General features: G+C 44.3%; 1 protein-coding gene across 1 annotated transcript; it reads right to left on the minus strand.

Annotated features, from left to right (window-relative positions):
- Nucleotides 1–259: 259 nt before the first annotated feature.
- LOC149749369 (nmrA-like family domain-containing protein 1) lies at nt 260–11,686 on the minus strand. The gene is made up of 5 exons (XM_089909912.1): nt 11,659–11,686; nt 10,012–10,339; nt 8,916–9,014; nt 5,668–5,863; nt 260–1,551 (listed from the first exon to the last, which is right to left on the minus strand). Exons 1-5 carry the CDS (start codon nt 11,684–11,686, stop codon nt 1,372–1,374), a joined length of 831 nt encoding a protein of 276 aa, XP_089766038.1. The 3' UTR covers nt 260–1,371.
- Nucleotides 11,687–12,509: the final 823 nt, after the last annotated feature.

Here is a 12,509-nt window from a genome sequence, read left to right on the forward strand (position 1 = left end):
CAATCACCTCAACATCATTCATTCAACAAATACCACTTGATACCTTAAGAGAAAAAAGGCTGATGTTTGGCATTGCTGAGCCTCCGCTCTGAGCCAGGTCTCAGGCCACTGTGTCCTCTCACACAGGCTCTGCCACCCTGTCATTGTTCAGCCACGGCCAGCCCCATCCGCTGCCTGCCCCAGAGTAGTAGGGACTCACCCCCTCTCCCGAAAGTGGACAGCCTCTTGCCCTTTCAGTGTCAGTTGGTGGTTCTCACCGTTCTCCAACACATGCACCTGTTTATTTCCCTTTTCTTGAAACGGTATGATCAATAACTTTATTCACTCATTTAGTCAATCAACATTTATTGATCGCCTATCATGTGCCAGGCACTGGGATAAAGAGGGGGGCAAGTCTCTCACAGCCAAGAGGAAAATAAGTAAACAAGGCAATTACAGTATGGGGTAGAAAACGCTAAGCCAGAGATATACAAAGATACTATGGGAGCCCTTCCATCACCTTCTCTTTCCACTTCCCTACCGTTCCCCAGACACTGCCTCAAGCTCCTGGCCTTTACCCACTGCAGAGCCTCTGGGCTTCACTTGTAGCTAAGTGCACAATAGCCCCTCTTTCCCTGGCGTGACACAAAGCCGAACACAAACTGAAAAGGAGCCATGGCGGCCTTTGAAGAGTGGACCACTCCAATAAGAAAACACACAGAAGCAGAGGTGCTAAAAAGAAAGTTTGTGAAGTGGATAAATGAGGGGTAGGTGAATGAAAAGATGAGTAATTGAATGATGATTTAATGAATGAATCAGAAATGAGCTTCTAACTTTGAAGCAAAACTGAATTTCAGTTTCCAACACTCGTGCAGTTCATTGAACACCATGTTTCCCAGAAAACTCTACAAAGATTTTTATTTTAAGAAATTAAAATCACTTAGAACTTCACTGAGAATGTGACAATGCATTTGAAAAAGTCCTAGGAGTTGCCTAGGGCAGTTCCAGAGACAGGCCTCAGGATAACTTATGCAGGAGAAAGCTGAGTGCCCCCATCCCCACTGATTCATGTTAGGGAAGAAGCTCCAAGTTCCTCAGGCCAGAGCCTTCTGAGGCAATGGGCTGTTGGGGAGAGAGCTACAAAAGGTGACAGGCTGCGGGCTTCTCATTTAACCTAACAGGTGTACCATGCTTATAAGTAGCTGGAAAGTTATATGTGGGTCAAATCACTATGTCAGATCAGCTCTGCAGTGTTCCCCGCCAGGGAAGCCTTTGGGGGTGTAAACCATTGTATTCTAACCTATCTGTTCTGTAAACATAGATGTTGTGCTATAAAGAGGACCAGGATCTGGGAGGAAGGACATTGTTTGCTCAGGGGCCTGTGTGAACAGCTTAAATGCCCTTCAAGGCTGACTGGTTCTTTGAGATGAGCTGGCTGAAGCTTTTGACTTTGGGGTTCAGTCGGTGGGTGAGCTTGCTATCACAGTCTGGCTTCATTCGATAGAAATGACACATATTGGCCATTTCCTTCGCTGCAGAAAATTCTAGCTTCTTGTAAGCTTCCAGGGTGATCTTTTAAGAACAAGTAAAATAAAAAAGAAGAAAAGAAAAAACAGGAAATGTCATTGCCCTCATTTAAAACAGTTTGAGAAGAAATTATTCACTTTCATGATGATACAGGTCCACAGTTCTTTAGCCTAACTCCAAGTCCCAAGAAACACGGAAGTTTTTTCATAAGCAGTTTGGCAACATACTGACTTTTCTGAACTGATTTGGTGGCAAAACTTATGGGAAGTTATTTATGGTCTTTAGTTATCCCATTTAGTGGAAATAGTCATGTCTTTGTCTGCAGAGATATTGATGTGTTTGATTATAGGGTCCTGCCCCAGCCCCTGATGTTGATGTTACATAATATACATAGATATAACCTATCTAAAAGCTGAAAGATTCTGAAAGTGGAATTGTTTCTGACCCCAAGCGCTTGGGATAAGGTATTATGGATCTGTAGTTCCTTCATCTGACCAGCTTTCATATACATTTTCTCCTGGGATTCCCTCAGCAGCCCTCTGAGATCTTCTACCCATCCGGCCCTGCATGCAGCATCAAAGCACCGGGCTCTCCATCCTTCCCTCCTGACCCATGTCCCTTCCATCACCACTCCCTGCCTTGGTTGGAAATGAGCATCTCGACTTCAGCCATCCCAGCCTCGGCCAGGGCCGGACACAACAAATGCTGCCCATCACGCACCCACCTTCTATCACCCTCCACAAAACCCACCCCTTGAGTCCCTTCTGACACTAAATAGATCAATAGTTCTGCTGCCTGAATCAATCAGCTAAGACTATTTCTTTTTTTTTTTTTGGCTGCACCACGTGGCATGCAGGGTTTTAGTTCCCCAAAGGGATGGAACCCATGCCCCCTGCAGTGGAAGCGCAGAGCCCTAACCACTGGACAGCCAGGGAATTCCTGCTAAGACCATTTCTAACTATTGGACCCAGCATAATCTGTCTTTAGCCCCCAGAGATAAACTCTAATCTCGCTATTCCACCTGGCCTTAGAGAAATGTGACAGACGCAAACTCATATAAAACAATGATCGTCATATGCTATTTATAATAATGAAAAACCAAGACCAAACTGCAGCTCCAAAAACAGAGGAATGGTAAAATAAGTTATGGTACATCTACTCTAAAAATATTATGCAGTTACTAAAATTAATATTTTTGAAGAAGTTTAACAAAATAGAAAAATGCTCTTAATATAATGTCAAGTGAAAAAGCTGGTTACAAAATTGTACATATCGTGTTGTTTTAATTTTATTACATATATACTGGAAAAAGACTAGAAGAAAATGTGTAAATCTTAACAGTTACTATCTCTGATAGATTAAACAATATGATTTTTATATTCTTTTTTATAATTTTGTGTATTTTCTTCAATAAGCATTTGTAATTTTTGAAATCAGAAAAAAATTTAAGTTTTAGTGAGTCTGGAAATAGAAGGCTATAAGAAAAGCATGGAAGATGACTTCTAAAATGTCTGTCTCCTTGAGTTACTCTCTCATCCTGTAACTTTGGTAACTAATATCCCTCAGTAAAATAAGGGATTCTTTTCTGCAGATCTTTGAAGGAAACAGATGTGTTCTGTTGTGTCTCACTTTCTGAGAGAACTGTGTTCCTTTTGGGGCTAGACAGGCAGTTTCAGCCAGATCAGAGTTTCTGGTGGGAGTTTGTTCTGGGGGAGAGGGGAGTAGTCACTGAAATAATTAGGCAAACAGCCTTCTTCTGATCAGACTGGGGAAAAGTCAGACTGCCAAGGCTGGGGCGCCACCTTGTGGCCACATGCATCCTCCGCCAGAGTAGCATAGCCTGTAAGCATTTTCCCACTCCAGACCAGTGGGCAGCGGCTTCAAGTCAAACTAGTTACTAAGAACAGCATTAACCATTCTGTAGAACATCCAGCCTCTAATCTCCTAAAACTTTGGGTGCCAGAGAAGTTTCTGCTGCATTGTGAAATAGCTTGATGTACCAAAACCAGTCAGAAACCAGGTATGTGACTGAGAGATGCTTGGACACACCTGAGCCTTCCCAAACAATGTCTACCCGGTCCTCTGAGAATGAACACATACACACCATATGCCCACACTCTTCACCTTCCTCCCCTTCTACTTTACAGAGTTCAGACTCCACAGACAAAAATGAATAGAAGACCCGAATTCAAAGGCACTGGGAGAAGGGTCAATCACTGAAAAGTAAATTTGCACCCGGGTATAAGAGACTTTGCAGACCTTCTCATCAAGTCCATCTTTTGAGTGGGTGGTGCCTTCTTAGGAGCTCCCCAGATGTGGTTTTATGGCTAAATTAACAACTACAATAGTTTTCCCCCCAAAAGATCTCTCAGCCTCCTCACAGCTCCCGTCCCTGAGGTGAACTGAGAATATAGATACCCCCTCAAGACTCAGGGCCCAAAAGTTGCAGAAGAAAACAAAAACCACCCCTCTATCCCTAACCCCAGGAAACATTCTAGAGCAAGGGTCAACAACCTTTTTCTTGAAGAGCTAGATATAAATACTTTAGGCCTTCCGGCCATATGGTCTCTGTCACAACTACTCATCTCTACCACTGTATCCTGAAACCAGCCAGAGACATACATAAACAAAGGTATGGCTGTGTTCCAATAAATCTTAATTTACCAAAGCAGGCTGGAACCCTGTAAGGAAAAAGGGACTGTCTCTACTCTGGAGAGATGTTAGTGCTGGGTAGAGCCTTAGTAGTCATCCAAACCACCCTCCCCCTCCACAGATGGGACAACAGCAGCAGAGAGAGGCAAAGAGCCGTGTTAGTTAATGCCTGCTGGCTTGAGAGAAGGTATGGGTCTTCCTTTCAGCTGCGACGGTGTCTCTGCCTGGCAGACACAAACACATACTTCCTTCTCAGAAACGCTGTTCTCTCTCCTTCCTCTTATCAACACCTGCTTGGGGAAATGGCTGGGAGTGCTCAGGATCATCCATTCCCCTCGCTTCTCTATAAAAGGTCTCTTGTAGCCATTCCAGCCTGATCGGTTATTGCAGGCTTACTAAGCGCCAGACCCAGGGCCGGGTCCCTCCCATGTGGGTCTCATTGCATCCTCATAACAAGCCTATGGCAGGTGTAATAGCCTTTTTTTTTTTTTTTTTTTTTTAATTTTTGGCCACGCCGCGTGGCTTGTGGGCCCTTAGTTCCCCGACCAGGGATCGAACCTGTGCCCCCTGCAGTGGAAGCGAGGACCCCTAACCACTGGACTGCCAGGGAAGTCCCATAATAACCTTTTTAACATCTGAATAAAGGGAGGCTGGAGAGGTTAAGTAAATGCCAAGATTCCCCACGTAGATAAGGGCAGAGCCAGGATTTTCTTACTTCCCCAGACTGCCTCTGGTTCATTCCTGTTGTTTCTAGAATTTAGCCAGGCCAGCTCTATGGCTCCCTCCACCCATACCCAGTCTTGCCCACCCTCAAGGACCATCTCAAGGCTACTTCTTCCATGAAGCCTCCTCCTACCTCTCTGGCCACCTATAGCGTAGAGTGTGGGTAACACAATCCACAGTGTTCTGCTTTGGACTGATCACTGTGACTTCATGTGAAAATGACCATTTTCACCCCAACTCTGTTGTAAACGCTTTAAAAGATGGCACCAGGTACATAATAGGTCCTTGAGGTACACGTACTACGTGCCAAACACTAAGCTAACCCCCTTAAATATATCCTCTCTACTTTTCAGAAAACGTCCCAAGGTAGATGCTTTCATCCCACTTTATGAATGAGGAAGCGGCAGCTCAGAGAGGCTAAGTGTCATGCCCCACGCGGACCAGCTCTGGCAGACTGGCCTGATCAGTGATGAGCTCCTGGGAGGAGAGGGTTGGTACAGCATATACGGAAACATTGTACCTCGGTCTTCAGGGTCTAAGTTCTTTCCACCCAAAAGGAATTTTACTTTAATAAACTGATTAACCTGAAGCCAAAGGGATAAAGTCATAAGGGTGGAATTCAGATATACCAACAGATGAAGACAGATTCGTGGAACAGGAATCCTCTTCAATTTTTTCCCACAGCCTAAGCTCAACCCTGCCCAAATCTGTCGAAAGTCTCCCAGAATTCGTAAGTTAGTGGGCTGTGACCATTTGCGATCACGTTTGTATCTCTTAAGAACTCACCTCTGCATCTCGGACTTCTTTCCCCAAACCCTTGGACAAAGCATCAGCATGTTGCTGTACTGTTTGTGCTTCTGCACTGAGACCCACGATCTTGCCTACAAACTTCTCTGGCAAATTAAAAATGCTGCAGATGACCTCTCCAACATCAGCAACAGAGATACCATCCATTGGTACATCCCCCATGGGCAGTGCCAGTTTTAAAAAAGAAAAAAAAAAAAAGATAAAAATAGCTAATTACTTCACATTCTTGGTAGGTCCCACCACTTAAACAAGAGGGATGGGAACACTGAGTAGCCGCTGTCTATGCACAGTTATAAGGTTTGCTGGAGAAAAATACTGTAATGCCTGGGTGTTGATTTAAAGAAAAAAAGAGAGTGACCATTTACTAAGCATATCCTGTGTGCAAAGTATGACTGCTATCTCTAACCCAGACATCTCTGCTCAACTCCAGACTCATATGTCCAACTTCCTACTCAACATCCTTACTTGACTGTTTAATAGACATTTGAAACTCAATGTGCTCCAAAATGAGTTCCTGCACAACCCGCTCCCCCTACGGACTTCCCCATCTCAGTTAATGGCAACTCTATCATTCCAGTTTCTCAAGTCAAAAATCTTGAAGTCAACCTTGAGGTGTCTCTCCCACACCATATTCTTTCTTTTTTTTTTAAAGTCCTATTTATAGTATGTCCAGAATCTGACCACTTCTCGCCGTCCTCACTGCTATCACCCTGGTCTAAGCCACCATCATCTCTGGCTTGGATTATTGCAAATTTGGGCTCCTTGTTTCCACTCTTGCCCTTCCACAGTCTCTTTTCAACACAAAAGTCAGAGTGATTCTGTAAAAACTAAAGTTGGCTCATGTCATGTCTGCCCATAGCCCTCCAATGGCTCTCTGTGTCTCTCAGAAGAAAAACCAATGGCTTACAGGACAAGAACTTCTATTACCTCTGGCCTCACCTCCTACTACCCTCTCCCCAACCCCCCAACTTGCTCTGTTCCAGCCACACTGGCTGTTCTCTCTGCCTGAAAAGCTCTTCCCCTGAATATTCACAAAGCCCATTACTTACCTCCATCAGACGTTGCTCAGATGTCACCTTCTCAAAGAAGCCCACTAATCACCATATTTAAATTTCACACACAACTCCCTTACTACTAGCACTCCACAAATACCTTACTCTGCCTTATTTTTTTACTGCACTTATCACCTTCTAACATATAATATATTTTACTTATCTATTATGTTTATTATCTAACTCCTCCACCAGAATGTGAGCTTAATGAGGGCTAAGCTTTGTCCGTTTTGAGCTGTTTATTACTGATTCCCCAGTAAGTGACTGGCACATAGTAGGCCCTCAAATATATATTGAATGAATGAATGAGCAAACATATTGGCTTGTTTAATCCCCAAAACAACCTTGAAATATAGGAATATCAGGTACTTGCCTGAGGTTGCTCAGCCAGTAAGCAGCAGAAGGAGGTTCAAACCCTCATCCGTCACTCCAAAGCCTGTGCCCTTCCTGCAGTGTGATATAGCCTCTCATAGATTCCCAGACTCCTGAGGCTGGAACCCAATGTGGACGTGATCTAGCTCCAGCACTCTCATTTTTTGAACTGAAGAATCTAAGTCTATTGACTCACCCAGTGCCTCCCAGTTAGAAAACAACAACCTAGGACAAGAATCAAGGTCTCTGAATTTCAGTCCAGTATAAAAGTGACTTCAGGCTTAGCAACCAGGGACTAAATATCATAGCTTGTCTTTTGCAGCAAAATTAACTTCCTGCCTGAATTTCTCGGTAGGCAAAATGTCTGCTCATTCTTCTGCTTAAATTATAATTGTAATTTGTATTTATAAAAAAGCAGTCTGAGTTTTTTGAGGCACTGAGTCAAGTCTATTCTGACTTTGAGGTTTGTTTTTATTTGAAGGTTGAGATTCTTGGGCTGAGTTTAAAAGCAGCTTAGGGACAGCAGTAAAGAATGTGGTTCTGGAATTCCCTGGCAGTTCAGTAGCTAGGACTCTGTGCTTCCACTGCAGGGGGGCACAGATTCCATCCCTGGTCGGGGAACTGAGATCCTGCATGCCTTGCAGCGCAGCCAAGAAAATTAAAAAATAAAAAGAATATGGTTCTGGAGCCACACTGCCTGAGTTCAAGTTCTGTTTCTGCCTTATTAGTGACCTTGGCAAAGTTAATCTATCTGTGCCTCAGTTTCCCCATCTGTAAAACAGACACCAAACACCCAGTAAGTGTTTAGTAAATGTTAGGTATTCCTCTGGGAGGTGGAGGGGACGAGGCTCCGGGATACCTGAGGCTGGATTTTACAGATGTGAAGACCCCAAATGGGTCTGGGTACCACCAGAAGTTTAAGGCATCACCTCTTCACCTAGGGCCAATCTAATCCATAGATTACAATGTCTTAGTTCACGATCTGGGAAACGTCAGGTGAGCTGGCTTCTGAAACCTGGTAAGGGCATAGGAAGAAGGGCGGGTGAAGAGATATGTCACCTTTATACATTTATCTTGTCACTTGTTGAACTGTTACCCAAGTCGTCTGTGATGTGTGGCATGTGCTCCTTGTTCTAACTCAGGTCTACTTTGCCACTAGTTATGCCCCTGACGAGTCTTAATTATGTGCCAAGGAAGAAAGACTGACTTGCTGACACTGATTCTCCCATATTCCTTCCACTCCACAGAGCCACCCTTGGACTATGGGCAAAGAAAATGTCCCCAAAGGGCAGGGGAGTGCCAGCATTGGAATTACCAGGAGTCCTTGTCAAAACTACAGTCTTCCAGGCCCCAGCCCAGACTTATGGAATCAGACTCTGCAGGCAGGGCTGGAAACCCATCCCCGGGAGTCAGGGTCCCTCTAGGGATTTCTGACCCTGGGACCCAGGTCAAGAGGAGAATGTTTTCCCTGTTGCCACAGAAGGGCAGAGAGATGAGCTAGTAGGAGAAATCATCTCGTCCAGCTTCCCCATTAGACATGAGGAAACTGAGACTTGAGGCCACATGGCTCACTGCTTATATGAGGGGTGTCAGCACGATAAGACTGCAAGTGTAATCCTTAGTGTTTCCAGCCCAAGATCCAGCTCTCTGGTAAGTCTAGGGCAATGTGGGATCCCTCTCAGCACTTCACACAGGGCTGAGCACATGGTAGGCACTCAGATGGCATGTGTCCACTGAAGAGAGGAATGAGGGGAGGACAGCAGGTGTCTGGTTAGCTTTCACGGCAACCTTCCACTTACCAGGGTGTAGTACTCTCCATCAGAGGCTTTCACTGGCTTCCATGGGCCAAGAAAGTTTTCAAAGTAAGCTGCCACAGGGACATTGGTCACGGGAACGCCAAATGAACCAAAAATGGTTCAATCCTGCTCTTAACTTTTTGAATTGTACCATTTATGAAAGAGTCTGAACCCATCCATTACATTTTTAAAATCTAATCTTCATATTTTTCTAGTTTATACGTATGTATAATTTTCAAATAGTACTGTCTTGGGGGAAAAAGTAGATCTCATAATGACAAAGAAGTTCCCTGCACCTTCATGCTGATAACTGCTCTCCAGAAATAACCATTTTCGTCTCTTTCAGCTGCTTCTTTATTTCTAAATAATATGTTTATACTGCTAATTCTTGATTTTTCTCAGTTTAAGATATCGTCTACCAAATTTCTACTATGACAGATGAGTCCTCATCTTCGGCTCTCTCTCAGTTTCTCTCTCTCTCTCTCTCTCTCTCTCACACACACACACACACACACACACACACACACACAGCCCACCATGACCATCACACACATACACAAACATGATTCCCTTTTTTTCATCCTCAGAATATCACAATTTGGGACTACATCATTCATCAGTGCTTACACAGCTGAAGCCGAGCCATGTGATATTTATTCTATGGTTACATTTACTTTTTCTACAAATGTTCATTTTCCCTGGAGTTAATCACCATGGGCTTATTTGCTTGTTTGCTTACTTCTTTTCCTATGTACCCATTACTAATTCATCCCCAATTCTCTGCCAGAAGTGAACATATTCATTACACTTTTGTTCTTCCCATCTCACTCTCAGAGTAACCTTAATCTGTGGAGTGTTCTTGCTGCCACCCCTCACGTGCCATCTACAAACAAATGGTGAGAATCAGAGGCTCTAATGGCTGGCTCCACCAAACGGTCACTGTCAGATCCCCAAGGTCACATTTGGACAGGTGTCACATAACACTGACTTTATAATCACCTAACAATCCACCTCTAACAAGTACCTGAAGTACATATATTTCATAAATGCCAGAGAGATGTTCTGGGATGAGGCTTACATTTTTGCCCAGGCTGAAGGCCTACCGCCTTCCAGGGAGGGCAGAATAGCCAGGGAGGAGAAAAAGAAAGGGCTCAAAGGTGGTTCCCACTTCTTTCTCTTTGCTGAAATGGTCCCAGAAGTTGGTCACCATGAAGGCTCCTTTCAAGGAGGCCTCCACTGATGCTTTGTCATTCAGGTCACCTTTTACCACGTCGGCCCCAAGGTCCCGGAGCACCTGCCCATTTGGTTGAGTCACATCCCTGGCCAGTGCTCTCACCTCATACTTTTTGCTCTCCAAAATGGCCCTGGCCACAGAGCCACCCTGCAGGATTGGGGAAGAAGAAATACAGGAAGGGTCAGGAAGAATGTTCACTAAAAGAAGTTGGTCAGGGAGTCCCGTTACTCAGAGTAAAGCTGCTGTTGTAACTACTTTGGGAGGCATCCACATGGCCTTGCAAGAGTGGTTTTCAAGCTAGGTTTCTCACAGCCTCCTCAGTGGCAGCTTAGCAGAAGCCATGGGTGGGGGGGACAGAGAATGGGGGAAGCTGGAGGCAACAGGGAGGCCAGGTGAACAGGGCACCAGACTCCCCACCCCAGACTAAGCAATTCTACTTTTATCTGGTTGTAGACTTCATTTTTAGGTTCTTCATACAATTTTACTTTCAAGACAGGTTCCTATTCTATATATTTTTTTAAAGGTTGAAAACTTGCAGAAGTTTCTTTTTATAGAGTTCAAGGCCATTCATGATATGATCATTACTTGCCCAATTTATCCACTCTACAAGTATTTACTGAATGCCCTGTGATGTATGCCAGGTACTGTGCAGGGTTACTGACATTTGGGATCCTCCATCAAATTGGTTGGATGCCCGTCCTGAATTTTTTGTGTGTGTGTGCCTCAAAATCCACCTTCACCATCTCTATCCTACCTAGTGCCCTGGGAGGCCGACCTGTATGGACTCTATCAGTGGGCCCCCTTGCCCTCAGTTAGGGTCTGGCCAGAGGAAGGCATCAGAAGTGGACCCAAGGGTTGAAGGAGCGGTGACCCCTCCACGTGTCTCTCTCTGTGTCAGAATTCCTTCCTCTTATGAGGACACCAGTCAAATTAGATTATGGCCCACTCTCATGGCCTTGCTTTAACTTAATCAACTCTTTTGTTTTAAATAAGTTTATTTATTTATTTTTGGCTGCATTGGGTCTTCATCGCTGCACGCAGGCTTTCTCTAGCTGCAGTGAGCTGGAGCTACTCTTTGTTGCGGTGTGCGGGCTTCTCATTGCGGTGGCTTCTCTTGTTGCAGAGCACGGGCTGTAGGCACATGGGCTTCAGTAGTTGTGGCACGCAGACTCCGTAGTTGTGGCTCACAGGCTCAGTAGTTGTGGCATATGGGCTTAGCTGCTCCACGGCATGCAGGATCTTCCCGGACCAGGACTCAAACCCTTGTGCCCTGCATTGGCAGGCGGATTCTTAACCACTGCGCCACCAGGGAAGTCCCTAATTGACTCTTTAAAGGCCCTGTCTGTAAATACTGTCAATTCAGAGGTACTGGGGCTTAGGGCTTCAACATATGAATTTGGGAGGGGACACAATTCAGCCCACAACATTGACTGTTGTAATTATTTCCTCATAACTGTACTATAACCTAAATAACATTCTCCTTGAAGAGAGAAACTCTTTATCCCTGTTTACCAACCGTGTTCTGAGACTAGTGCCTGGCACATTGCAAGTTTCCAATATCTATTTATTGAATAAATGAATGAAGTAGAAAAAACGAAATCTCTGTGCTCTCCATTCTCAGCTTTGGAGGTGGATAGTCCTGCCTGGACCCACCAGGAGATGGAGATGGAGGACCAAATGATATAGACCAGTATGAAAAAATAAGAGGAGTTGGACCAAAACCAGGACTGGCTCTCCTAACTACACCCACGTTAATATTTCATTAAGACCCAAACCAGGAGAGGAATTCATCCATCTTGGCCCTGTTCCTTTAAACTAGCAAGGACACACCAATAAACCTATCAGCTTGAGAAAGCAGCCCCCAAAGCATCCATTTTTGTTGTACTTAACTGTACTAGACCCTCCTTGCTTTTTCTGGATTGTGCCCTTTTGGACCCAGTTCCCCTACAGGTGAGTCCATGTTGAGAGTAGCATTTGAATGGCAGGCACTGGAGATACTGCTCAAGAGTTTGACGTGCAAACACACATACAGGTAAAGGTTAACATGTCCCCTGTCAAATTTAATTAGGCATCTAGTATTTTTTGTTTTTAATTTAATTTTATTTATTTTTTTATATAGCAGGTTCTTATTAGTTATCGATTTTATACATATTAGTGTAATACCATATTTAGAAAGTAGTAGCACTTCCTTTTATATCTCATCTTCTTTTCTTTTTTTTTGAATTTTATTTTATTTATTTTTTTATACAGCAGGTTCTTATTAGTCATCAATTTTATACACATCAGTGTATACATGTCAATCCCAATCGCCCAATTCATCACACCACCACCACCCCTGTCCCCACCGCTTGTCCCGCTTGATGTCCA

The sequence above is a fragment of the Delphinapterus leucas genome, chromosome 4 (assembly GCF_059928025.1).
Source record: "Delphinapterus leucas isolate spDelLeu-1000000601 "Yukka" chromosome 4, BTC_Dleu_Yukka2, whole genome shotgun sequence".
Classification (NCBI taxonomy): Eukaryota; Metazoa; Chordata; class Mammalia; order Artiodactyla; family Monodontidae; genus Delphinapterus; species Delphinapterus leucas.